General features: G+C 43.6%; 2 protein-coding genes across 2 annotated transcripts in view; both read left to right on the top strand.

The window, feature by feature from the left end:
* The window catches only part of SIN3B (SIN3 transcription regulator family member B), a 63,129-nt gene extending 59,501 nt beyond the window's left edge, over positions 1-3,628 (top strand). The window contains exons 18-19 of the mRNA XM_070748215.1: positions 249-453; positions 1,472-3,628. Coding sequence (XP_070604316.1) covers positions 249-453; positions 1,472-1,702 — 436 coding nt within the window. The 3' untranslated portion in view covers positions 1,703-3,628. The remainder of the gene's footprint in view (positions 1-248; positions 454-1,471) is intronic.
* A 12,842-nt stretch (positions 3,629-16,470) lies between these two features.
* Positions 16,471-25,047, top strand: F2RL3 (F2R like thrombin or trypsin receptor 3). The gene is given in 7 exon segments (XM_070732869.1): positions 16,471-16,600; positions 23,906-24,016; positions 24,019-24,438; positions 24,441-24,583; positions 24,585-24,749; positions 24,751-24,796; positions 24,799-25,047. Coding segments are annotated over 7 exon segments (1,167 nt in total). The 5' UTR covers positions 16,471-16,503; the 3' UTR covers positions 24,984-25,047.
* Positions 25,048-25,704: the final 657 nt, after the last annotated feature.

Below are 25,704 nucleotides of genomic sequence, written 5' to 3'. Positions count from 1 at the left end.
TGTTACATGCCGTTTTTATCATTGTTGTTAGCCGCCCCGAGTCTACGGAGAGGGGCGGCATACAAATCCAATTAAATAAACAAACAAACAAACAAACATCAAATGATCCTAAGCAATCAGTCAAATCAAGGACTCTCTGTTTCTAAGGAGATTTGAGGAAGAAAAGGGATTGGGGTACCACTTTCCTCCCGCTGCCTCCTTCCCCCAAAGTAACCCGGGTTGAGGCTTCTCCTTTTTCCCCCTTTCAGGAACCTGGACAAATTCCGGCGATGGCAGTGCCAGCAGATCCAGGCCATGCGCGACAAAGCGAAAAGTTCCTGGAAGCAGCTGATCGGGGTGGAGAGTGCCTGCAACGTGGATTGCAAGTTCAAGTTGAACACACACAAGATGCTCTTCATCATGAACGCCGAAGATTACATGTACCGCCGGGGAGCCCTGTCTCGAGCCAAACAGGTGCACCTTCTAGAATGCCCCCCACCCCGGGTAGCAACCAGCTACAGCAGGGCCACGTCACGGTTGTGTTTAACCTCAGGGCCATTGCCAGGGTGGGCGTGGCCAGCTCAGTGTCACTCATGTCGGGGGAACACGTGGTGGCCAATGAAAATGGGCTCCCGAGTGTAGAGTTGTAGAGATCACTGATATGGAGACATGATTTCTTGAACAGTGTTTTGTCCTTTCTTGGTCTCTCTGGGTGAGAAGCTTCTGGTGTGAATCTCTGATCTTTGAGGACTTGCAGTTTATTTTTTATAACAAAATCGTTGTGTATGTAATCACAGTGATTGACTTGGTGATTGACTAGTGACAGGTTAATATGCAGAAAGTTCATACTGAGCAATCAGGTGAGCATAGGTTAGCCTTTTGCTCTTAGCCAGAACAATAGGAGAGCTGACTAAGCAAGTCACCTTTACCCTAGAAACAGAGAAGGGTCTTGATTACCTTAGGTCAGTGGTAGACAAAGTTGGCTCTTCTATGACAATGTGCACTTCCACTCCCAGAATTCCTGAGCTAGCATGATTGGCTCAGGAATTCTGGGAGTTGAAGTCCGCAAGTCATAGAAGAGCCGACTTTGCCTACCCCTGCCTTAGGTGAAGGGAAGCCTAAATGAATAATTATTTCTTTGAACTAATAAAAGGTGTGGATTTCCTTTCACCAGGCATGTAGGTTTAATCTTATCATATCTACAGAGGGCATTCCACGTTTTTGCAGAAATGGAAGGTAAACCCACACCCAAGCTCCATTTTTGGCTGCGCAGGCTTCCTGCAACCCTCTGCCAGAGAAAATGACCCCATTTTCGCCGGCAGACACAGCGTGAGCAAGTCCTTTGTTTTTTCCATGGTGGTCCTGCAGGCCATATTGAAGCACCCTGTGGGCAAGATCCGGCCTGCAGGCCTTGAGTGCTGGAGAGACTTAAGCACTAAGGCTCCCAGATCACCCGCGATCCCTTTTTCCCCATCTCTCTTTCTCTTTGCAGGCAGCACCTCGAGTCTTATTGCGGCATCACCAGCGCTTTGAAGAGTGGCACCGGCGCTGGCTTGCAAGGCACGTCAACCGAGAAGCAGCCGAGATGGTCCAGGACTGGCTGATGGGTGATGAGGATGAGGACCTGCTGCCCTGCAAAACTACCTGTGAGACTGTCAGTATACACGGGGTGCCTGTCAGCCGCTATCACGTGCAGTACAGCCGCCAGCCCTCCTCGCCCTGACCTTCAGACTCTCCGACTTCCCGCCCGCCCCTCTTCCCCACCCCTAAATTCCAGTGCCCCCCCCCTTATATGGACTTTTGGGAAGACAACATATGTATCACTGGTATTTATCCAACCAGCTTTTATCATTCGGGAGTCCCATTTGGGGCCACGGTGATTTTCTCCCCCACCCCCCGCCCTCCCCAATGCAGCATGGGTGTCTGCTTGTCCAAGAAAGAATGGACCCTCAGCAGAATGGAGGCAGTTTGCGTTGCTCTCATGGGAACGCATGGGGGCTTTGAGCTTAGGCCGGGAGAGAGAGAGGCTGAACCAATGGTGGGCAGCAGCCAGTGCGGTCGGGTGCTCTGTCCCAGTAGGCTGCGCGCTCCCGACAAGTCCCTGTTTAAGATTTGACTTCTGCACATGCTCATCAAGCAAAACTATCAAGGGAGGACACTTGCGCGAGTGAGATTTCAGCGATTTTTGCTGTTTTTTTGCTTCTGCGCATGCATGGAAGCAAAAATATCGGCGAAAGTCACCAAAATCTCGTTCTTGCGCGTGCACACAGAGAAGTCAAATCTGACACCCGCAACGGCCTCGGAGGGCGCACCGATAGGAGGTAAGACCAGTGGCTCCTCATTGGATTGAACCTGTAGGAGGGAAGAGGTCAGAGGGCTAGAAGAGACAGGCCGTAGCTCTTTGAGAAGTTCCAAAATTGTTTGCCCCCTCCCCCCTCAAAATTGAGGACGAGGTCTCCAAGAATCTACAACAGTGACCTATTTATATCACTGAGTGGAAAACCAAAATAACAAATGTGGAGACTCTGTCTTTCTCTCCACGGGTGGTATGGCTTGAGTCGCCAATAATGCCTTGGCCCCTTCTTAGTAAGAGAAGTCATCCAAGTGGATGCCACACCATGGACAACCTGGGCTTTTACCCCTTTGGAAATAGGAAAAAACAGGATTTCTTCAATAACCACCAGTCCATGTTTTCCTGCAAAGAATTTAAGGGGTTGGATTTGTATTCACTCTCTACCCAGCTCCAACGACCACCACCCCTTTAAAAAAAAAAAAAACCCTAGCCTAAAACTTGGCCTGGATAAGATTCAAGGGGTCTTCCCTTCCACATAGGCTCCGGTGTGGTCACTTACCTATGCCATCCTATATTCTCATTTGTGTGCCTCTGATGCCAACAAGTTTTGCAGGTAACATCCCTGGATACGAAGTTCATTTTTTCCAGAGATACCAGACTGTTCAGTGGGAAAGACACATACCCCCCGATTGGAGAGTTTGGGGGTTTTGTGCCGAAGCTCTGGGTCTCCCAATTAGGGGTTACTTGCTCTCCTTGCGGCCCAGGGGAGGGGATGCAGTTTGGCCTTGAGCAGTGTTCGGAAGTCCCACCTTCGTCTCCAGCAGCTGCTTCTCCCAGAGTTTTAATTGTGTCTTCTCTCGCTCTACCTGAGCCGAGACGATTGCCTGTGCCAAATTCTGTTACGAAACTACTACGAAACGGTAGCTTGTGGCTTAATGTGTGTTTGATTTGGGGGGGGGGAGGGGGGCATCGTGAAGTTTGAGAATTTTATTCCCTCCCAGACCACCCTCCTCCCTCCCCCTCTTTCTCCTCCAAACTTTTTCAAAGCCATCTTTACACATCCTTTTATAAATCAATTAATTTATAATCTGAGTGGACAAAGCAAGACCCTCTCCTTTGTATCCTTCTCATCGCCTCCGGGTGGTGTTAGCAAGGGCTACAATGAAACCAACAGAGACCTGTCAATAGTCGGAACAGAAGAAAAATAATTCTTTGGTTTTTTCTGAAGGATCTCTTGCTTTTTTAAAAAAACAATTGGTTTTGGCTTGTATTTGCTTTGCAATTCTTTAAATGTAGTTTTTAAAAAAATATTTATTTGCACATCAAGTAAAATAAAATATTGATTTTAAAATGCAACGGTTTCCCTCATTTCTCAATTCTTGGATGGCTTTAGAGTGCTTGACCAAAGCGCTTGGGAGCTGCTCTTCATAACATTTGGAAAGAAAGCTACAGATAAATGTTTGTGGCCCGGATATAACCTGTTTAAATATTCAGGGAGAGGCAGCTATTTGTGAAACAGAAGTTTCTCGCCTTTACAGAAGAGACATAACAAATCTGGGACTTAGATGTAACGTTCTCAATGAGATTCCAGGTAGTCCTCTACTTATGACCATTATTGAGCTTGCAGTTATGGTTGTAAATCATGACAATGTGATTTTATATCTTTTTCTTTTTTTTTTGCAGCCTTTTAGAAACATAGAAACATACGGTAGAAGTCTGACGGCAGAAAAAGACCTCATGGTCCATCTAGTCTGCCCTTATACTATTTTCTGTATTTTATCTTAGGATAGATATACTGTATGTTTATCCCAGGCATGTTTAAATTCAGTTACTGTGGATTTATCTACCACGTCTGCTGGAAGTTTGTTCCAAGGATCTACTACTCTTTCAGTAAAATAATATTTTCTCATGTTGCTTTTGATCTTTCCCCCAACTAACTTCAGATTGTGTCCCCTTGTTCTTGTGTTCACTTTCCTATTAAAAACACTTCCCTGCTGGACCTTATTTAACTCTTTAACATATTTAAAGGTTTCAATCATGTCCCCCCTTTTCCTTCTGTCCTCCAGACTATACAGATTAAGTTCATTAAGTCTTTCCTGATACGTTTTATGCTTAAGACCTTCCACCATTCTTGTAGCCCGTCTTTGGACCCGTTCAATTTTGTCAATATCTTTTTGTAGGTGAGGTCTCCAGAACTGAACACAGTATTCCAAATGTGGTCATAATCTCCCTCTTCCTGCTTGTTATACCTCTAGCTATTAAGCGAACGCCATGGATGTTAAGCAAACTCTTAACTCTGCGATGTTTTTTGTTTGGCGAGCAGAAGTAAATACTGCTTTCCCAGCAAAAAATGTCATAAATCATAGCCACGTGACTGTGGAACATTGCAAATGGCCACAAATGCATTTTGTGAGTGCCCAAAATGTCATCACATGACAGGCGAGGCACAGGCATCAAAAACCTGGGTCGTAGATGGGAAACAAGGCAGGAAGATAGAGGGTTACTCCATTGTGGACAGAACAGCTGAGAAGACTTCATGATTCTTCCTTGTCAATTCTTAAGATGCCGAGTTTGTTAGCTGGAAACATGCAACATCCTCACCCCAGCTCCTGCCAACCTAACAATTCAAAAGCATGCAAATGAGAGTAGTTATAAATAGGTACTACTTTGATGAGAAAGTAACAGTGCTTTGTAACATCATGCTGGCCACATTCCCATTATAAATGTCTTTGGACAGCACTGGCTCAATAGTCTTGAAACAGATGAGTACCATCTTAAAGTCAGCAACAGTTAGTGTTCTGCTGGGCTCTGTGGTATGAGTCTCCCGAAAATTCAAGGATACAAATTTCAGACACACAGACACTTGAAAGTTCAAAAACAAAGTTCTTTAACAAAAAAATTTCAAAAGAAACAAAGCACCCTTTTTGTATTGCAAAGAGCACTCTTCCCAAAACAACCTTGTAGGCTGTACAATCCCCTTAATCAGTCCTTAAGTACTTAGCTAGTAGCTGTGAAGAAACGTCACAGCCCTCCTTCTTCCACGAAGTGAGACACACACACTTTGCTCTGCTTTGGTTTCCAAGTCGTGAAAAATCAACAAATAAAGTCTGGAAACAGCAAGGCACGGTCCTGAAGAAACAACGATCAGATAATCTTCCACAACGGCCAAGCCAGCACGGTTCAATTTATATCAGCAGCTCTAATTACTGGAGCCCCACCCAAACACAGGTGGCCTCTCTTATCTCCTGTAATATGTTCTCAATTGGTCTCTTCTATGCATAATTCTGCCCCTGCGTGGGTCTAACACTTCCTCATCCAAATCAATCGAAGATAATGGAGATTGGCTTCCTGGGCTGTGTGCCAAGCCCCCCTCTTCCAAGTCATCCCCACCTTCTTCATCCGAGGAAACTGCACTACCTGACTCTGTCGGCAATAAAATAAAGGCCTATGACATGTTGATGTTTCCCCTGCATCCACCTCCACTTTCCTTGGGGCAGGAACTGGGCCAGAGCCAACCACAACAGTGGAGTAAAATCCACAGGGACTCCTTTATTTATCATCAGTCCTACAAATATTGTCAGTGTCAAGAACTGTACAATTGCATTTAGCGTGCTAACAACCCCAAACTAAGGTGTTCTTTTATTCTGGTGCATCTTAAACTCTGAATAATGCAGTATTTAAAGGCCGGTTTCTCCTGCTCCAAATCGGTATAGTTTTAAGGTTCTGTAGAGAAGACTCATATGAAGAGAACAGTCTATTGTCCCCTGAGACATTATTTGTTCTTCCCAAGCTAATGAAAGTTGAAAGTTATGTTTTTTCTCTTTCTTCAGGATTTGATTTAAACTTTTATTTTACCATTAAAATTATATTTTATATTCTGTTTTTGCTTTTTATTATATACTGTATTAGCTATCTTAAGCTCTTGCTAAAGTGGTAAAAATCAAGTAACCTAAGGTTCTTTTAGAGGTGAAATAGTGTGTTTTGTAAAAGAAATCTAAGCAATTTTAATAAATTAGGCCTGCATTTTAAATAAAAATTACATTAGTGGCCAAATATAAAAACTGATTGGAATGTTTATTGTCTGTTTTTCTGGGCAAGTGGACAGGTTTTGTTAAAAAAAAGTATTAAATTGCAATCATGCCCTATTTTTTTGTTCGCTGAAACCTTGTGTATCCTGAACAACTCACAGAGGCAAAGTTTTTTCTGAATTTGCTTCACAATATATAACTTTTTTTATTTTTGTCTGCATAAGTGAGACAGATTTGCAATTATGATTCTGGTATCGACCAAAAAAAGAGTACCAATGGGAATCAGGAAGTGGGCTTTCTCTAACACAGTGACTGCCTTCTGGAACAGCTTCCTCATTTCCTTCAAGCGTTCCTTAAAATCTGGCTTTTTTCAAGGTCTTGGACTATGAGGGTGGATGGCAGGCTTCTTATGGGAATAAGTGTTTTTCATTGCTCTGCCCAAATGTCATTGTTCTGTCTTCTGTATTATATTCTTTCCATACTGTTTCAAGGGTTTTTCCATCTAGAATCACTACAGTCTGGTAGCCTCATAAACTAAATCGGTAAAACTAATCTCATTTCCTGATCGAGGCCAGGTTCAAATTACATTTTGGATGCATTTCACTCTATGAAGGACCAACTTCCTTGATAGGTGTATAATGCTGGAAAATTCAGAAGGAAAGAGAAAAAGAGGATGACCAATGGCAAGATGGATGGGCCCAGTTACACCAGCATTACACTACTGGAAGGCTTGAAGGGCTGCTTCAGGATAGATTATTAGAAACATAGAAACATAGAAGTCTGACGGCAGAAAAAGACCTCATGGTCCATCTAGTCTGCCCTTATACTATTTTCTGTATTTTATCTTAGGATGGATATATGTTTATCCCAGGCATGTTTAAATTCAGTTACTGTGGATTTATCTACCACGTCTGCTGGAAGTTTGTTCCAAGGATCTACTACTCTTTCAGTAAAATAATATTTTCTCATGTTGCTTTTGATCTTTCCCCCAACTAACTTCAGATTGTGTCCCCTTGTTCTTGTGTTCACTTTCCTATTAAAAACACTTCCCTCCTGAACCTTATTTAACCCTTTAACATATTTAAATGTTTTGATCATGTCCCCCCTTTTCCTTCTGTCCTCCAGACTATACAGATTGAGTTCATTAAGTCTTTCCTGATACGTTTTATGCTTAAGACCTTCCACCATTCTTGTAGCCCGTCTTTGGACCCGTTCAATTTTGTCAATATCTTTTTGTAGGTGAATTCTCCAGAACTGAACACAGTATTCCAGAGAAATTATTCTAGAGAAAACTGTGTGGTTGCTAAGGGTCAACAGCACAATCAATCAATCAACCAAGTCACTTATTTAAAAATCAATCCTGATCTCATTTGCTTTAACTTACCTTCGTGTCTGACTTTCAGATAAGAAATAGTCATCTCTCTGGTTCATTGTATCAACAGTCATTTATTAATTTTATTTATTAATTACATTTGTATGCCGCCCCTCTCCGTAGACTCGGGGCGGCAAACAACAATAATAAGACAATATAAACAAATCTAATATTTAAGTTAATTTAAAAACCCTAATTTAATAAACCAATCATACATTCAGACATACCATGCATACTTTTTTTGTAAGCCTAGGGGGAGGAGAATATCTCAGTTCCCCCATGCAACAACTAAAGATAGCAATAGCAATAGCACTTAAACTTATGTACCACTTCACAATGCTTTACATCAAGGGTCTCCAACCTTGGCAACTTTAAGACTTGTGGACTTCAATTCCCAGAAAGCTACAAGTCTTAAAGTTGCCAAAATTGAAGACCGCTCCTTCCCTCTAAGTGGTTCACAGAGTCAACTTACTGCCCCCAACAATCTTGAGTCCTCATTTTACAGACTTCGAAAGGAGGGAAGGCTGAGGCATCCTTGAGTCTGGTATGTGTGTATGTTAGTATAGGGGTTTTTCTTAAATTTATAATATTTTAATTAATTGGATTATGTATTGGATTGTCTTTTCACTTGTTGTGAGCCGCCCCGAGTTTTCGGAGAGGGGCGGCATACAAATCCAAATAATAAATAAATAAATAAGACTTGAACTGCCAAATTGCAGCAACAGTAGGCTGCAGTATTGCATTCTATCCACTGCATGCTCATTTCTGGGTATTCTGCGCAATATTTATTTATTTATTTATTTATTTATTTATTTATTTATTATTTGGATTTGTATGCCGCCCCTCTCCGAAGACTCGGGGCGGCTCACAACAAGTGAAAACAAATCATAAATAATCCAATTAATTAAAATATTTAAAGATTTAAAAAAAACCCATATACTGTACTAACAGACACACACACAAGCATACCATGTATAAATTAAATGTGCCCAGGGGGAGATGTTTAATTTCCCCATGCCTGATGGCAAAGGTGGGTTTTGAGGAGTTTACGGAAGGCAGGAAGAGTAGGGGCAGTTCTGATCTCCGGGGGGAGTTGGTTCCAGAGAGCCGGTGCCGCCACAGAGAAGGCTCTTCCCCTGGGGCCCGCCAACCGACATTGTTTAGTTGACGGGACACGGAGGAGGCCCACTCTGTGGGACCTAATCGGTCGCTGGGATTCGTGCGGCAGAAGGCGGTCTTGGAGATATTCTGGTCCGATGCCATGAAGGGCTTTAAAGGTCATAACCAACACTTTGAATTGTGACCGGAAACTGATCGGCAGCCAATGCAGACTGCGGAGTGATGGTGAAACATGGGCATACCTGGGTAAGCCCATGACTGCTCTCGCAGCTGAATTCTGCACGATCTGAAGTTTCCGAACACTTTTCAAAGGTAGCCCCATATAGAGAGCGTTACAGTAGTCAAGCCTCGAGGTGATGAGGGCATGAGTGACTGTGAGCAATGAGTCCCAGTCCAGATAGGGCCGCAACTGGTGCGCCAGGCGAACCTGGGCAAACGCCCCCCTCGCCACAGCTGAGAGATGGTTTTCTAATGTGAGCTGCGGATCGAGGAGGACGCCCAAGTTGTGGACCCTCTCTGAGGGGGTCAATGATTCCCCCCCCAGGGTGATGGACGGACAGATGGGGTTGTCCTTGGGAGGCAGAACCCACAGCCACTCCGTCTTATCCGGGTTGAGCTTGAGTCTGTTGACACCCATCCAGGCCCCAACAGCCTCCAGGCACCGGTACATCACTTCCACCGCTTCGTTGACTGGGCATGGGGTGGAGATGTAAAGCTGGGTATCATCGGCATATTGATGATACCTCACCCCATGTCCTTGGATGCGCACTTCCTTTGTGATGCGAACCAGTAGGGAAGGTAAGTGCTGCCCCGAGTCTTCGGAGAGGGGCGGCATACAAATCTAATAAATAAATAAATGAATGAATGAATGAATGAATGAATGAATGAATGAATGAAACCCACTTCCGAACTACATATATTTTCTTTTATTGAAATAGTTAAGGCAGAAGAACTGAAGGAACAAAGGTTTAAAAAGTGTAAGGTAACAAGAAATGTAGATGTGAAAATGTACTGAAGATAAAGTTATTCTAAGTCTGTGAGTTTGTGTGTCTTGGTAGGATGTTTGCAAAAGATGAGGAAATGGGTGGGGATAGTTTCAAATGTACAAAATCTGGTGATTAATGTGCTGTAAGGAATACATGTTGAATGCATATTGAAAGAAGAAAAAACAGTTATGTATGCAAGTGTATTGCTCCCCATCTCAATGCATTTGAAGTTGGGTATATCAGGAGAAATGTTAAATTCCATTAAAAATAACAAAGAAAAAAGTGAAGAGACTAAAGAGAAGATTGAGAAAGTTGTGGCCTGGATACTGTTGATGAGTTCCTCAGTGTTGTGGTTGGCTCTGGCCCAGCTCCTGCCCCAGGGAATGTGGAGGTGGATGCAGGGGAAACTTCAACATGTCATAGGCCTGTTTTATTGTGTGTGTTTCACTTCGTGGAAGAAGGGCTGTGAGGTTTCTTCACAGCTGCAAGCTAAGTACTTAAGGACTGCTCAGTACAGACTACCAGGTTGTTTTGGGAAGAGTGCTCTTTGCAATACAAAAAGAGTGCTTAGTTTATTTTGAATTTTGTGATAAAGAACATTGTTTTGAATTTTCAAACGTGTGTGTGTCTGAAATTTGTACCCTTGAATTTTCGGGAGGCTTCTACCAGAGAACCCAGCAGAACACTCAGAAATGTAAAGATAAGAAATTTAAAGAGTAAAAGACGATGAATGAAGCAGTGATATAAATGTGATGAAAAAAGGATGGTTGGCAAGAAGAAAAAATAAGAAAAGTGTTGATGTAGACCAGTTTAGCATTAGCATTTATTATTTGTTTGTTTGTATGCCACCCCTCTCTGCAGACTCGGGGCGGCCACACATCTTAAAGTTGCCAAGTTTGGGGACCCCTGCTCTAGAGAAAGTACAGAAAAGAGCAACTAAAATGATAAATGGACTGGAAACCAAGACAAAGGAAGAGAGGTTGCTGAAACTAGGCATGGATAGTCTAGTGAAAAGGAGGCCCAGAGGGGGTATGATAGTATACAGATATTTGAGGGGCTGTCACAGAGAGGAGGGGGTCACACTACTTCCCAGGGCACTAGAGGGCCAGATCAGGGGCAATGGATGGAAACTGACCAAGGAGAGATTCAACCTGGAAATAAGGAAGAACCTTCTGATGATGAGAACAATCAACCAGTGGAACAGCCTGCCAGTGGAGGTTGTGAACGCCCCATCATTTGACACATTCAAAAGAAAATTGGACTGCCCTCTGGCTGGGGTGGTGTAGGGTTTCCTGCTTGAGCAGGGGGTTGGACCTGATGACCTGCAAGGTCCCTTTCAACTCTAATTATAAATAAATAAATAAATAAATAAATAAATAAATAAATAAACAAACAATGATAAGGAGTCTGGAGGCTAAATCATGATGAATGATTGAGGGTATGTCTAGTCCAGGGGTAGGCAAAATTGGCTTTTCTATGACTTGTGGACTTCAACTCCCAGAATTCCTGAGCCTATTATCTGTTGTGGAGGATTCTACCAGAGAGCCCGACAGAACATTATCTAGCTGAGGAATTCTGGGAGTTGAAGTCCAGATGTCATAGAAGAGCCAACTTTGCCTATCCCTGGTCTAGTCTAATGAAGAGAAGAACTAGGGATGGTGTGTTAGAAGTCTTCCAGTGTTTTAGGGCAGCAAACTGGCAGCCAACGGGCCGGGTGAGTCACATGCATGCGTGCCCGCCCCAGCTCTGCAAAGGCAACAAATGGTGTGATGAGTCATGTGACATCAATGTGACGTGTCGAGTTTGACACCCTTACTTTAGGGACTGCCACAAAGAGGGAGTCAGCTTATTCTCCAAAGGACATGAGGGCAGGTGCTTTGAAGAATAACTTGACTCCCTCTTTGTGAAGCCCTGAGAGCGGGACAAGATTTTTATTTTATTTTATTTTATTTTATTTTGTTTTATTTTATTTTATTTTATTTTATTTTATTTTATTTTATTTATTTATTTATTTTATTTTATTTTATTTTATTTTATTTATTTTATTTATTTTATTTATTTTATTTATTTTATTTATTTTATTTATTTTATTTATTTTATTTATTTTATTTATTTTATTTATTTTATTTATTATTTTATTTATTTTATTTATTTTATTTATTTTATTTATTTTATTTATTTTATTTATTTTATTTATTTTATTTATTTTATTTATTTATTTATTTTATTTGTATGCCGCCCCTCTCCGTAGACTAATGGGTGGAAGATCATTAAAGGGAGACCCAGCTTACAACTAATGAGAAATTTCCTGACAGAACAATTAATCAACAAAATGCTTTGCCTCCAGAAGTCATGTGGGCTCCAACACTGGAGGTTTTCAAGAAGACACTGGACAGACATTTGTCTGAAATGCTATGGGATCTCCTGCTTTAAGGGGGAGTTGACCTCCAAGGTCCCTTCCACCTCTTGTTATTCTATGTTCTAACTCCACAAGCAGGAAGTCCCACGCTCACATCATACTTCTCTTGCAGCTGTGCTATTTGTGGATGGATGGAGCTGAGGCTGGCCCTATCTGCCCAGGGACATCCTATGTGGCCCTCTTCCTCCTCCTGCCTCACCATGACATCATTTCCCGACTCTTATCAGGAGAAGCAGCAGATATTGCAGTGGCCCTCAGAATGTTTGCATAGGCCGAAGACATCTTAAGTGACCTTGAGTAAACAGTGGGGAGGTTGGGGGAGGCAAAAGGTCAGGTTGGTGGGAAGCCTCATTTCAAAGATTAAGAAGCCCACTCCCTTTTCAGCAAAGACTCCTTTTTGGTTTGGAAAACTCCAAATTTTAGTTTGGAAAAGTCGTAGCTGGTCTTCTGTATTTATTTTGAGATGTGTTTGTTTGTTTGTTTATTATTTAGTCAAAACATATACAAGAAAACAGGTATTATTATAAACAGCTAAAAAAGCCAACACAATCCTAAGCTGCATCAACAGGGGAATACACTCCAAGACCAGGGAAGTCTTAATACCACTCTACTACGCCCTGGTCCGACCACACCTGGAGTACTGTATTCAGTTCTGGTCACCACACTTCAAAAGAGACATTGAAACTCTGGAGAAGCTGCAAAAAAGAGCAACCAAGATGATTAAGGGATTGGAAACCAAGGCTTACGAAGAGAGACTGAGGGAACTGGGCATGGATAGCCTGGAGAAAAGGAGGGCCAGAGCGGACATGATAGCAGTCTACAAGTATACGAGGGGAGGTCACAGAGAGGAGGGGATCACTTTATTCTTCAGGGCACCAGAGGGCCGGACGAGGAACAATGGCTGGAAGCTGACCAAGGAGAGATTCAACATGGAGATAAGGAGGAACTTCCTGACGGTCAGAGCGATCAACCAATGGAACAACCTTCATGGCATCGGACCAGAATATTTGCAGGACCGCCTTCCACCGCATGAATCCCAGCGACCGATTAGGTCCCACAGAGTTGGCCTTCTCCGTGTCCCGTCGACTAAACAATGTTGTCTGGCAGGTCCCAGGGGAAGAGCCTTCTCTGTGGCGGCCCCGACTCTCTGGAACCAGCTCCCCCTGGAGGTTAGAACTGCTCCCACCCTCCTTGCCTTCCGTAAACTCCTTAAAACTCACCTCTGCCATCAGGCATGGGGGAATTAAGGCATTCCCCCCCTCCCCCGGGCCTATACAATTTATGTATGGTATGTCTGTGTGTATGTCTGGTTTAATAATGGGGTTTTTTAATTTTTTAAATTTATTAGATTTGTTGTGAATTGTTTTATTATATGTTGTGAGCCGCCCCGAGTCTACGGAGAGGGGCGGCATACAAATCTAATAAATGAATGAATAAATAAATACCAGCGGACATTGTGAACTCCAACACTCTGGACATTTTTAAGAGAAGATTGAACTGTCACTTGACTGGTGTACTATAGGGTTCCTGCTTGGGCAGGGGTTGAACTCGATGGCCTTCATGGTCCCTTTCAACTCTAACAATAAATAAATAAATAAATAAATAAATAAATAAATAAATAAATAAACAAACAGTGATGGGTTCCTACAGGTATGGTCAGGTACACAGAACTGGTAGAATTTTTTTTTCTTTTTCCCCCTTCTGGGCTCTGGGTATGTTTTTCCTATTGCAGTAAATGAGGTTGAATGTGTATAGTTTTAGAAGAGCTGTGTGTGCATGTATGTGTTTGTACATACACATACAGTTTATATAGTAGATAATGTATATTTCTGTGTGCCTGTGTGTAATATGTATGTAGACATATGGCATATATACATAGAATTAAATAGTATATTTTGGATGTTCAGTAATAGTAAATAGGGTAATTGTATCTCTTTGTGAGGCCGGGCACCCTAACCCAAAACTTTGACGTGAGTGACGTCAAGTTGGCCACCTTTAAGCCAGTCACATGACCTTTAAGTCAGCCCCGGTCACATGATTGCAAGCCTCACCCACGAAATAAGCCACACCCACAGTGTGGTAGTAACTTTTTTTGCAGCCCTTCACTGGGTATAAACATAAACATAGTAAATACAGATAAATGAGGACAGGAGGACAGGGATGGTAGGCGTGCTGGTGCGCTTATGCCCACCCCTTACAGAACTTTAGGAATGGGGTGAGGTCAGTGAAGGGCTACCAAACTTTTTACTACTGCACTGTGGGCGGGGCTTATGCAGGATGCCCTCCATTTTCTTTCAACATCTTTCAGTGCAAATTGGGTGCTCTGGGGTGGAGCTCCATTTTCGCTACCCCACTGCGTTCCCCCCCATCCGGCCAGTAGCCCACCCCTGGGTGAGGTCAACTGTAGACAGTCTAAGGTTAAAGTTTTTGGGGTTTGGGGAAGAAACCACAGAGTCAGGTAGTGCATTCTAGACATTGACTGCTCTGTTGCTGAAGTCGTGTTTTCTGCAGTCTAGTTTCGAGGGCTACATGTTCCACAGACCTGAAGCGTGGATGAGAAAGGTGGCAGAGTGAAGGTACCTACAGTTGACAGAGAATAATCTCTGGGGGGGAAATGCCTTTCCTGGACTGCTAGCCAGGTCAGAGGGTCACTTTTTACTTTTTTGTGCCTAAAAAACCTAATCCTACGTAGCTTCTGCTCCGGCAATCTCACACTACTCACAAGAGCCTACAAAACTTTTGCCAGACCCATCCTTGAATACAGCTCATCTGTCTGGAACCCATACCGCATCTCGGATATCAACACCCTTGAAAATGTCCAAAGATATTTCACCAGAAGAGCCCTTCACTCCTCCACTCGAAACTGAATACCCTATGAAAATAGACTAACAATCCTGGGTCTAGAAAGCTTAGAACTACGGCGCCTAAAACACGATTTAAGTATTGCCCACAAAATCATATGCTGCAACGTTCTACCGGTCAATGACTACTTCAGCTTCAACCGCAACAACACAAGAGCACGCAAACGCTCCAAACTTGACTAAAAAATATGACTTTAACAATCGAGTTGTCGAAGCGTGGAACTCATTACCGGACTCAATAGTGTCAACCCCTAACCCCCAACATTTCTCCCTTAGACTATCCACGATTGACCTCTCCAGGTTTCTAAGAGGCCAGTAAGGGGCGTACATAAGTGCACTAGTGTGCCTTTCATCCCCTGTCCAATTGTCTTTCCTTTATCTCATATATCATATATATTTTCTTCCTTTCATATATCTTCTCCTCTATTTTTACATATTATCTTTATAGATATCACTTCATGTCTATTCTCTTCCATATGTATTGTGTATTGGACAAATGAATAAATAAAAAATTAAAAAGTAAAAAATAAAAATAAAATAAAATAAATGAGTTAGATGCTTTGGGCCGCCTTTTGTTATAGAAACACAGAAACATAGAAGACTGACGGCAGAAAAAGACCTCATGGTCCATCTAGTCTGCCCTTAGACTATTTCCTGTATTTTATCTTACAATGGATATATGTTTATCCCAGGCATGTTTAAATTCAGTTACTGTGGATTTACCAACCACGTCTGCTGGAAGTTTGTTCCAAGGATCTACTACTCTTTCAGTAAAATAATATTTTCTCATGTTGCCTTTTATCTTTCCCCCAACTAACTTCAGATTGTGTCCCCTTGTTCTTGTGTTCACTTTCCTATTAAAAACACTTCCCTCCTGAACCTTATTTAACCCTTTAACATATTTAAATGTTTCGATCCTGTCCCCCCTTTTCCTTCTGTCCTCCAGACTATACAGATTGAGTTCATTAAGTCTTTCCTGATACGTTTTATGCTTAAGACCTTCCACCATTCTTGTAGCCCGTCTTTGGACCCGTTCAATTTTGTCAATATCTTTTTGTAGGTGAGGTCTCCAGAACTGAACACAGTCTTCCAAATGTGGTCTCACCAGCACTGTATATAAGGGGATCACAAGCTCCCTCTTCCTGCTTGTTATACCTTGTTATGGGCCAGTCTCTTGAAGCATACCAGGCCCATCCTGGTTTTGGGACATCTGTCCTCTCTTTTAACTTCTTTTCAGGGACAGGATTATGTCATTGAGACAGGCACTTCCTCCCTGACATGCTTTGCTGTGAAATAAAAATAAAAGCTCCCCCTCCAACCACTCCCAGAAGAGGCGGGCGGGAGGAATAAGATGTTCTCTGAAGTTAAGAGCCTGTCACGGCAGGAAATGGGATGTTGCCTGACTCCCCGCAGCACAGCAAACCACTTTTGCTGACTACACACAGGATGTCACTGGGCGACCCTGGGGCGAGGGGACCCTTATTGCCACTGCTGCTCGTATGCTGCTGGAAGCTGTCGGCTGCAGGACTTGCTGATTATGATGGTAAGAAGGCAAATCTCCCCAAGCCAAAAACTTTTAACCTTAGACTGTCTACAGTCGACCTCTCCCCATTTCTGTTTATTTATTTATTTTATTTATTTATTCATTCCTTTGTCCAATACACAAATACATAGGAAGAAAAATAGACATGTGATAATATAAAAGAGGGTGAAAGTGAACTTAGAGGAGAGGATATATGAAAGGAAGAGAATATATATGATAGGTGAAAGAAAGGAAAGACAATTGGACAGGGGACGAAAGGCACACCAGTGCACTTATGTACGTCCCTTACTGGCCTCTTAGGAACCTGGAGAGGTCAATCGTGGAGAGTCTAAGGGAGAAGTGTTGGGGGTTAGGGGTTGACACAATTGAGGTCTGTAGGGGTGTGCGTAAGCGCAACACTGTGCCTACCGTCCCTGTGCTACTGTCCTCTTTTATCGTTACTTTTTTATTTGTATTTATACAAACTACTACTGTCCTAGACATGTTTCACAAATAAATAAATAAATAAATAAAAAAACCCCACCTTTTAGCTTGCAAGAGCCTGAAAGGACCAACCGGTTTGAGGAACAAAGCGTTTGGGCTGACGGTTGTGAAGATTTGACTGCTTCAGGATTTTAATTGTTTATTAAGGACCCTTCCAGAGTTCTGTTAAAGATAACGTCCAGTTGTGCCACAGGTATCTTTAGGATGCTTCAAGTGAAAAGTAGATGGCTGGGCTTTCCCCCCACCCCCTCCTTAAGGAATTGCATTGTTTATAGGAGGACTTTTTGAAGTCCAGAATCCTAAAATTTATTTATTGATTCATTATTAGAGTTGGAAGGGACCTTGCAGGTCATCTAGTCCAACCCCCTGCTCAAGCAGGAGACCCTACACCACCCCAGACAGATGGCAGTTCAATCTCTTTTTGAAAGTGTCAAGTGATGGGGCATTCACAACCTCTGCTGGGAGGCCGTTCCACTGTTTGAATGCTCTCACCGTCAGGAAGTTGTTCCTTATTTCCAGATTGAATCTCTCCTTGGTCAGCTTCCATCCGTTGCTCCTACTCTGACCCTCTGGTGCCCTAGAAAATAGGGTGACCTCCTCCTCTTTGTGACAGTCCCCAAAGTATCTAAAGACTGCTATCATGTCCCCCATGGACCACCTTTTCACTAACTACCCATGCCCAGTTCCTGCAATCTTTCCTCGTATGTCTTAGTTTCCAGTCCCTTTATCATTCTGGTTGCTCTCTTCTATACTTTCTCTAGAGTTTCAATGTCGTTTTTATAGTGTGGTGACCAAAATTGAATGCAGTACTCTAGGCGTGGTCTAACTAGAACAGGAGTAGGCAAAGTTGGCTCTTCTATGATGTATAGACTTCAACTCCCAGAGTCCCTGAGCTAACCTGATTGGCTCAGGAATTCTGGGAGTTGAAGTCCACAAGTCATAGAAGAGCCAACTTTGCCTACCCCTGAACTAGGGCATTATAGAGTGCTATTTGTATATCCCTAGTCTTGGAGTGTATCCCTCTGTTGATGCAGCTTAAAATTGTGTTGGCGTTTTAAGCTGCTGCTGCACATTGCTGGCTCATATTTAGTTGGCTATCCACCGACAAGATCTCTCTCACAGTAGTTATTGTTGAGTGTGGTTTCCCCCCCGTCTGTGTGTCTTAGGTTTTTCTTATCAAGGTGTAGGAGTTTGCTTTTCTCTACATTGAACTTCATTTTGTTAGTTTGAACCGACAGTACTAGGTCTATCCAGATCTTTCCGTATTTTGAGCCTATCCTCTGGGGTATTGGCTACCCTTGCCAGCTTGGTGTCATCTGTAAATTTGATTAGTTCCCCTTCTATTCCCTCATCTGGGTTATTAATGAATATATTGAGAGTACCGGGCCTAGGACTGAACCTTGTGGTACCTCACTGCTTACTACTTTCCATGTGGATTTTGATCCATTGAGGACTACCCTTTGGGTGCGGTTGGTCAGCCAACTGTTAATCCATCCGGTTGTGTTGTAGTCTATCCCACTTTTTTTTCCAATTTGTGGTTCACTTTATCAAATGCTTTACTGAAGTCCAAGTATACTAGGTCCATTGCATTTTGCTGGTGTGCAATCTCTATAGGGTTCCATGAAATACTAAGAACAAAAGTTTTTCCCTCTCAAAGCATATTCATTCATTCATACATTCATACATTCATTCATTCAATTTTTATGCCGCCCTTCTCCTTAGACTCAGGGTGTCTTACAACATGTTAGCAATAGCACTTTTTAACAGAGCCAGCATATTTCCCCCACAATCCAGGTCCTCATTTTATCCCACCTTGGAAGGATGAGTCAACCTTGAGCCGGTGATGAGATTTGAACCGCTGACCTACAGATCTAGTCAGCTTCATTGGCCTGCACTCTACCTGCTGCGCCACCCTGGCTCTTTAAAGTTCAGAAAACCTTGATTAATAGCCTAGGAGGAGAGCCTACAGCAGGGGTCCCCAAACTTTTTACACAGGGGGCCAGTTCACTGTCCCTCCGACTGTTGGAGGGCCGGACTATGAAAAAACTATGACCAGATTCCTATGCACACTGCACATACCTTATTTCTTTGTCGCTCTCTCACTCTCTTTCTCTCTCTCTCTTGCTTTCTTTCTCTCTCTCTTGCTCTCTTTCTCTCTCTCTCTTGCTGTCTCTTTCTCATTCACTCTCTTGCTATCTCTCTTCCTCCCTCCCTCCCTTTCTCCCTCTTTCTCCCCCTTCCTTTCTTCCCTCCCTCCCTCCTTCCTCTCCACTTCTTTCCCTCGCTTTTTCCATTCTCTTTCCCTTTTCTTTCTTTCTCTCCACTTCTCTCTCTCTCTTTTCCCTCTTTCACCCTCCCTCTTCTCTCCCCACGGAGGACTCGCCCAACAAGCCTCCACCCTCCGACACCGGACTCCCGTTCAATCCCCATTCAGAAAACGGGAGCTAGCAACTCAGAGGAGGAGGAGGCGGGTGTGTGCGTGTATGTGTGTGTGTTGTGCCCAACTTGGCTTTCAGCAAGCCTTACTTTACCTCTGGTGAGATGAGATTGAGTGGGACGTTCTCACTGCTTTTCCAGTGCGGCCTTGGAAAAGACCCACGGGCCAGATAAATGGCCTCAATGGGCCGCATGTGGCCCGTGGGCTATAGTTTGGGGACCACTGGCCTACAGTCTTGTAGATCTTGCAGGCGTGCAGCTACCTGCAGCTCAGAAATATCAAATGTGGCAGAGATTTCCTGCCCCTTTGACAGTGGGGTAGACAGTTCTAGATTTGCAGCCACAAAAGTCTTCCTGGATCTCGACACTTTTTTTTAAAGTATCACCCTGAAAAATTCGGCATGCTCGGATACTGTGACTCTCTAAAATGTGAAAGCATGCCATTATTTTACATGCTGTGTTGTTGTCATCGTATCATGAGCTATTTGTCCTACTTCTTTTGGAGGCTGGAGAAAAAGGAAAAAGCATCCCTTAGGGAAAAAAAATTGTCAGAATGATTGCAGTCCAGAGCCCTCCAGAATTTAAAGGAAAGTTTAGAAGAAGAAAATTCTTGCTTCAGTTATTTGCAAGCTTATTTTGCTGGCGTGACTTTCTTTCTTAGCCCTGATATACAAAACGCAGTTGGCTAATGAAATATATATAGCTAGTTGGAGAGCCATTTCCTGTTGCTTTAATGGATCCAGTGGGGGAGACCTTGTGTAGAGTGTATCAAGGCACTGTTGTCAGCTCTATAGCATACAACATTATTATAAATTACTTCTGCAAATTTAATGAAGCTAAGATAGGGAGCCAAATGCTGTGTAGGAAAACAAAGGGTGGATAATTTGCACTCAAAATCAGTAGGATGAAAACAAACATTAGGAAGTCTTCAGAGCAAGAAAGAATACAGATAAGATGAAGAAATAAGTCCTAGGTTTGTATGAAAAGAATTAAGACCCTTTAAATTTATCAAAAAGATATGAGCCAGCAATGTGACATGATCATTTAAAAATTAACTTGGATTATCACCACATTTAAAAGACTATCTAGACTATGATTGGCACTATAGTCAGGAAGGAAAGGAAACCTTACGGGGGGAAAATGTTTTTTAAAGCTGCATATTTTAGGTCAGATAAACAAATTAAAGTAATAGAATAACAATCGTCAAACGTTTGAAGGACTGCCAAACAAGCAGAGGTCATCTGAATAATACGAGAAACATCCTAGTAGCATAAACAAGTGGACAGTAGCAATCTGAACACTTCGTACTCCATACAATAGTTAAGCAGAATCTAGATTGTTCTCAGGGTTCCTCACGGTGATTGAAAGATCTTTCCCATTGATTTGGCAGTAGGAAAAGCAAGTAGGATGCTTGGATGCATAGCTAGAGGCATAACAAGCAGGAAGAGGGAGATTGTGATCCCCTTATATAGAGCGCTGGTGAGACCCCATTTGGAATACTGTGTTCAGTTCTGGAGACCTCACCTACAAAAAGATATTGACAAAATTGAACGGGTCCAAAGATGGGCTACAAGAATGGTGGAAGGTCTTAACCATAAAACGTATCAGGAAAGACTTAATGAACTCAATCTGTATAGTCTGGAGGACAGAAGGAAAAGGGGGGACATGATCAAAACATTTAAATATGTTAAAGGGTTAAATAAGGTTCAGGAGGGAAGTGTTTTTAATAGGAAAGTGAACACAAGAACAGGGGGATACAATCTGAAGTTAGTTGGGGGAAAGATCAAAAGCAACATGAGAAAATATTATTTCACTGAAAGAGTACTAGATCCTTGGAACAAACTTCCAGCAGACGTGGTTGGTAAATCCACAGTAACTGAATTTAAACATGCCTGGGATAAACATATATCCATTGTAAGATAAAATACAGGAAATAGTATAAGGGCAGACTAGATGGACCATGAGGTCTTTTTCTGCCATCAGCCTTCTATGTTTCTATTTTATGAATAAAAAAAGAGTCAGTTTGGTGTAATGCAGTGGTTCTCAACCTGGGGGTCAGGACCCCTCTGGGGGGTCAAACGACTGTTTCATAGGGGTCACCTAAGACCATGGGAAAAGACAAATTTCCCATGGTGTTAGGAACTAAAGCTTCTATTCTGCCACCTTGGAACATATTTTTACAATCCGACCAATCAGGCGTTTACAGTGGGGGTATCCCTCTGACCTTCCTGCCAATCAGCTTAAAGCTCTATGGGAGAATTGGCGCTAGACTTATGGTTGGGGCCACCACAACATGAGGAACTGTATTAAGGGCTCACGGAATTAGAAAGCTTAAGAACCACAAGTGTAGTGGTTAAGGCACGAGATTAGAAATCAGGAGACTGCTAACTCCCTGACATTCTCCCTAGGAAGCAGGCATGGGCAAACCAATTCTCAAACTCTTGCCAAACAAACTGCAGTCCAGGTAGTCTCAGGAATCAAAAACTGAAACAAAGGTAGATAAATAATTACTAGAGTTGGAAGGGACCTTGTAGGTCATCTAGTTCAACTCTCCCTGCTCAGGCAGGGCTCCCTACACCAGGGGTAGGCAAAGTAGGCTCTTTTATGACTTGTGGACTTCAACTCCCAGAATTCCGGAGCCAATCATGCTAGCTCAGGAATTCTGGGAGTTGAAGTCCATATATCATAGAAGAGCCAACTTTGCCTACCCCTGCCCTACCCCATTTCAGACAAATGGCCATCCAATCTCCTCTTGAAAGTCTCAGGTGTTGCAGTTCTCACAACCTCTGCTGGCAGGCTGTTCCACTGGTTGATGGCTCTCACCGTCAGAAAGTTCCTCCTTATTTCCAGGTTGAATCTCTCATTGGTCAGTTTCCATCCATTATTCCTTCTCTGGCCTTCTGGTGCTTTGGAAAACAGCCTGACCCCCCTCCTCTGTGTGGCAGCCCCTCAAAGCTCACACAGCCCTCAAAAAAGAGGGAGGGGGGAGAAGGGAGGTTTATTTACGAGGGACTTGTATTTTTTTTAACTACTGTAGAGGGAGTGGAGGATGGAGGTGGCCTGGGGACTCATACTACTGTAATGCTCTCTACATGGGGCTACCTTTGAAAAGTGTTCAGATCGTGCAGAATGCAGCTGCGTGAGCAATCATGGGCTTCCCTAGATATGCCCATGTTACACCAACACTCCGCAGTCTGCATTGGTTGCCGATCAGTTTCCGGTCACAATTCAAAGTGTTGGTTATTGTTCTGTCTGGGTTTTCCCAGACCTCAACACCAACTGAAAAAACAGCCAGACACTCTGGTAAAAGCCAAAAGTATTTTATAGCTGGAAAAAATAAGCACAAAGGAAAACCTGTCTTCACAACAGACAAGCTATAATACGTTACAGCAGGGTCCTGATGTCCAGTCAATACCATAAGCTTCTTGCTGGCACCCCCCCCCCCCAAGGTTTCAATAGTCCAAGGCACAAACCAGGATTGTAAGCCATAAAACTCCACAAGCAGGAAGGGTGGGTCCGCCTTTTATCCTTTCCCAAGAGCACCACACCCCAAACCCAGCTGTGACCTCTAATGCTGGAAATACTTAGCCAATTGAGTCCGGTCTCTGATTAGCTCTCCTTTGTCGCATATCTATGATGTCTTGAGCATTTTCCCCTAAGGAATCCAGGCTGCTTGCTGGGGAGAGCTCCCCCTGGTGGGACTCTGGCTGTCCTTCTTCTTCAGCCTGGGATTCCTCTTCCTCGTCAGTCTGCACCTCCTGTTCCTCAGCCTCTCCCTCTGAGCTGGGAAACCGACAGAAGGTCAGCCATTCCGGAGGGGTCCCAGACTGAACCACAACAGTTATGACCTATAAAGTCCTTCATGGCATCGGACCAGAATATCTCCGGGACCGCCTTCTGCCGCACGAATCCCAGCGACCGGTTAGGTCCCACAGAGTTGGCCCTTCTCTGGGTCCCGTCGACTAAACAATGTCATTTGGCGGGACCCAGGAGAAGAGCCTTCTCTGTGGCGGCCCTGACCCTCTGGAACCAGCTCCCGCCAGATATCAGAGTTGCCCCCCCACCTTCCTTTGCCTTTCGCAAGCTCCTTCAAACCCACCTCTGTCGTCAGGCATGGGGGAATTGAAATTTTTTCCCTTCCCCCTGTAGGCTTATAGAATTTATACATGGTATGCTTGTTTGTATGATTGATCTCTTAAATTGGGGTTTTTTAGATTGCTTTTTAATATTGGATTTGTTACATTGTTTTCTTTATTGTTATTAGCCGACCCGAGTCTTCAGAGAGGGGTGGGCATGCAAACAAACAAACAAACAAACAAACAAACAAACAAAAATAAATAAATAAATGTAATTAGAATCACTGACTGGATTCCCTTCTATTGTTAGATTACAGTTCCAATGGAACCGATGAGAATCAACCAACGCAACAGAGTGGCCTGTGCCCGCGCGGCATCCCAGGAGAGCCCGTTACAGAGAACAACACTACTTTCCTGCGCATCTCGAAAAGTCCCGTGGTTCACTCGATGGCACGCTCACCGTCGTAGTCCTCCCATCTTTCTACACGCTCATCTTCCTCATTGGACTCCCTGCCAACGCACTGGCCCTCTGGGTGCTGACCACGCGGGTGGAGAGGCTGCCCTCCACTGTTTTCCTGATCAATTTAGCAACGGCGGATCTCTTGCTATGCCTGCTGCTTCCTCTGAAGATCTCCTACTACTTCCTGGGCAACCACTGGCCCTTTGGGGAGGCCATGTGCCGCTTTACCACCATGGCCTTCTACGGCAACATGTACTGCTCCATCATTTTGCTCACCTGCATCAGCATGGACCGCTACCTTGCTGTAGCCCACCCGTTCTTTGCCCGTTCGTTCCGCACCTCCGCCTTTGCCATGGGCACCTGCGTTGTGGTTTGGGTGGTGGCCATCTCTTCGCCCTGCCCCTGACTCTCTTCCGCCAGTCCTTCCCTCTCTATAGGACGAAGCAGACTCTATGTCACGATGTCGTGCCATGGGAACTCGAACAGAAGCACTACTATTACTTCATCGTCCTCGTCGCCTGTGGCTTCCCTGACCCCTCTCCTCATCATGGCGTTCAGCTGCGGGGTTACACTCTGGGTCTTGCTGGGCAGCGGCGAAAAGTATGCCTTGGCTGCCAAGCGGACGGCCCTCATGCTTATCTCCGTCGTGGCCTTTTATAGCCCGAGCCACATCCTGTTACTCCTCGACTACTCCCCGCTCCTGCCTCCGGAGGGAGGGGACGTTCTACGTGGCCTACATGGCAAGCTTGCCCTGAGCACTTGCAACAGCTGCGTCGACCCCTTTATTTACTATTATGTCTCGGAAGAATTCAGGTTAAATGTGAAGAGGAGACTCTTTGGTCGCCGGAAGGATTCTGCCGTGTCCATGAAAACCTCAAAAGAAACGCTGCCCTCAAAGACCTTCCATCACTCTCAGTGTCTTGGGTGAAGGAGAGAACTGTCCTTCACCGATCTTTGGAAGAAAGGAAAGCAGAAAGCAGGATGGCTGGGTCTTTTCGTAGTCTTTCTTACCAATATTTTTTTTTTTTTTTGAAGAAGCAACTAACGGTCAATTTGTTCTTGGAGTTCTTAAGACAATATAGCTGGATAAAATCTTCCAATCTCAGCTCCATTCTGTTCTGTCGAGCCTCTCTGATAGACTCCTCCCAAAAATGCACAGATACAATTTCAGACACACACACGTTTGAAAATTCAAAACAATGTTCTTTATAATGAAAATTCACTTAAACCAAGCCCTCTTTTGGTATAGGAAAGAGCACTTGTTTCCAAACAAACTGGTAATTTGTACAAGTCCCTTATCAGTTCTGTGATACTTAGCTTGCAGCTATGAGGCAATTCACAGTCCTTCTTTTTTCACAAAGTGAAACACACTTTCCCTTGGTTTAGTTTCAAAACGGGGAAAAATCAGCACACAAAAGGTCAAAGTCCGTAAAGCAGTCATGAAACACGATCAGATAATCCTCCACAATGGCCAAACCCACAGGCTACTATTTATAGCAGCCTCACTAATTACCACAGCCCCACTCAAACCACAGGTGCCTCATTTTCTTTCATAATAATCTCTCAGTTGTTGTTGCCTATGCATTGCTCTCCGCATGCGTGGCTGTATCATTAACTCTTGTTCTGAATCCAAGGAGGAGCTAGAGAAT

Source organism: Erythrolamprus reginae, chromosome 1 (assembly GCF_031021105.1).
Source record: "Erythrolamprus reginae isolate rEryReg1 chromosome 1, rEryReg1.hap1, whole genome shotgun sequence".
Classification (NCBI taxonomy): Eukaryota; Metazoa; Chordata; class Lepidosauria; order Squamata; family Dipsadidae; genus Erythrolamprus; species Erythrolamprus reginae.
The sequence above is the reverse complement of the archived record's forward strand: the minus strand, read 5'-3'. Positions and strand labels throughout refer to the sequence as shown.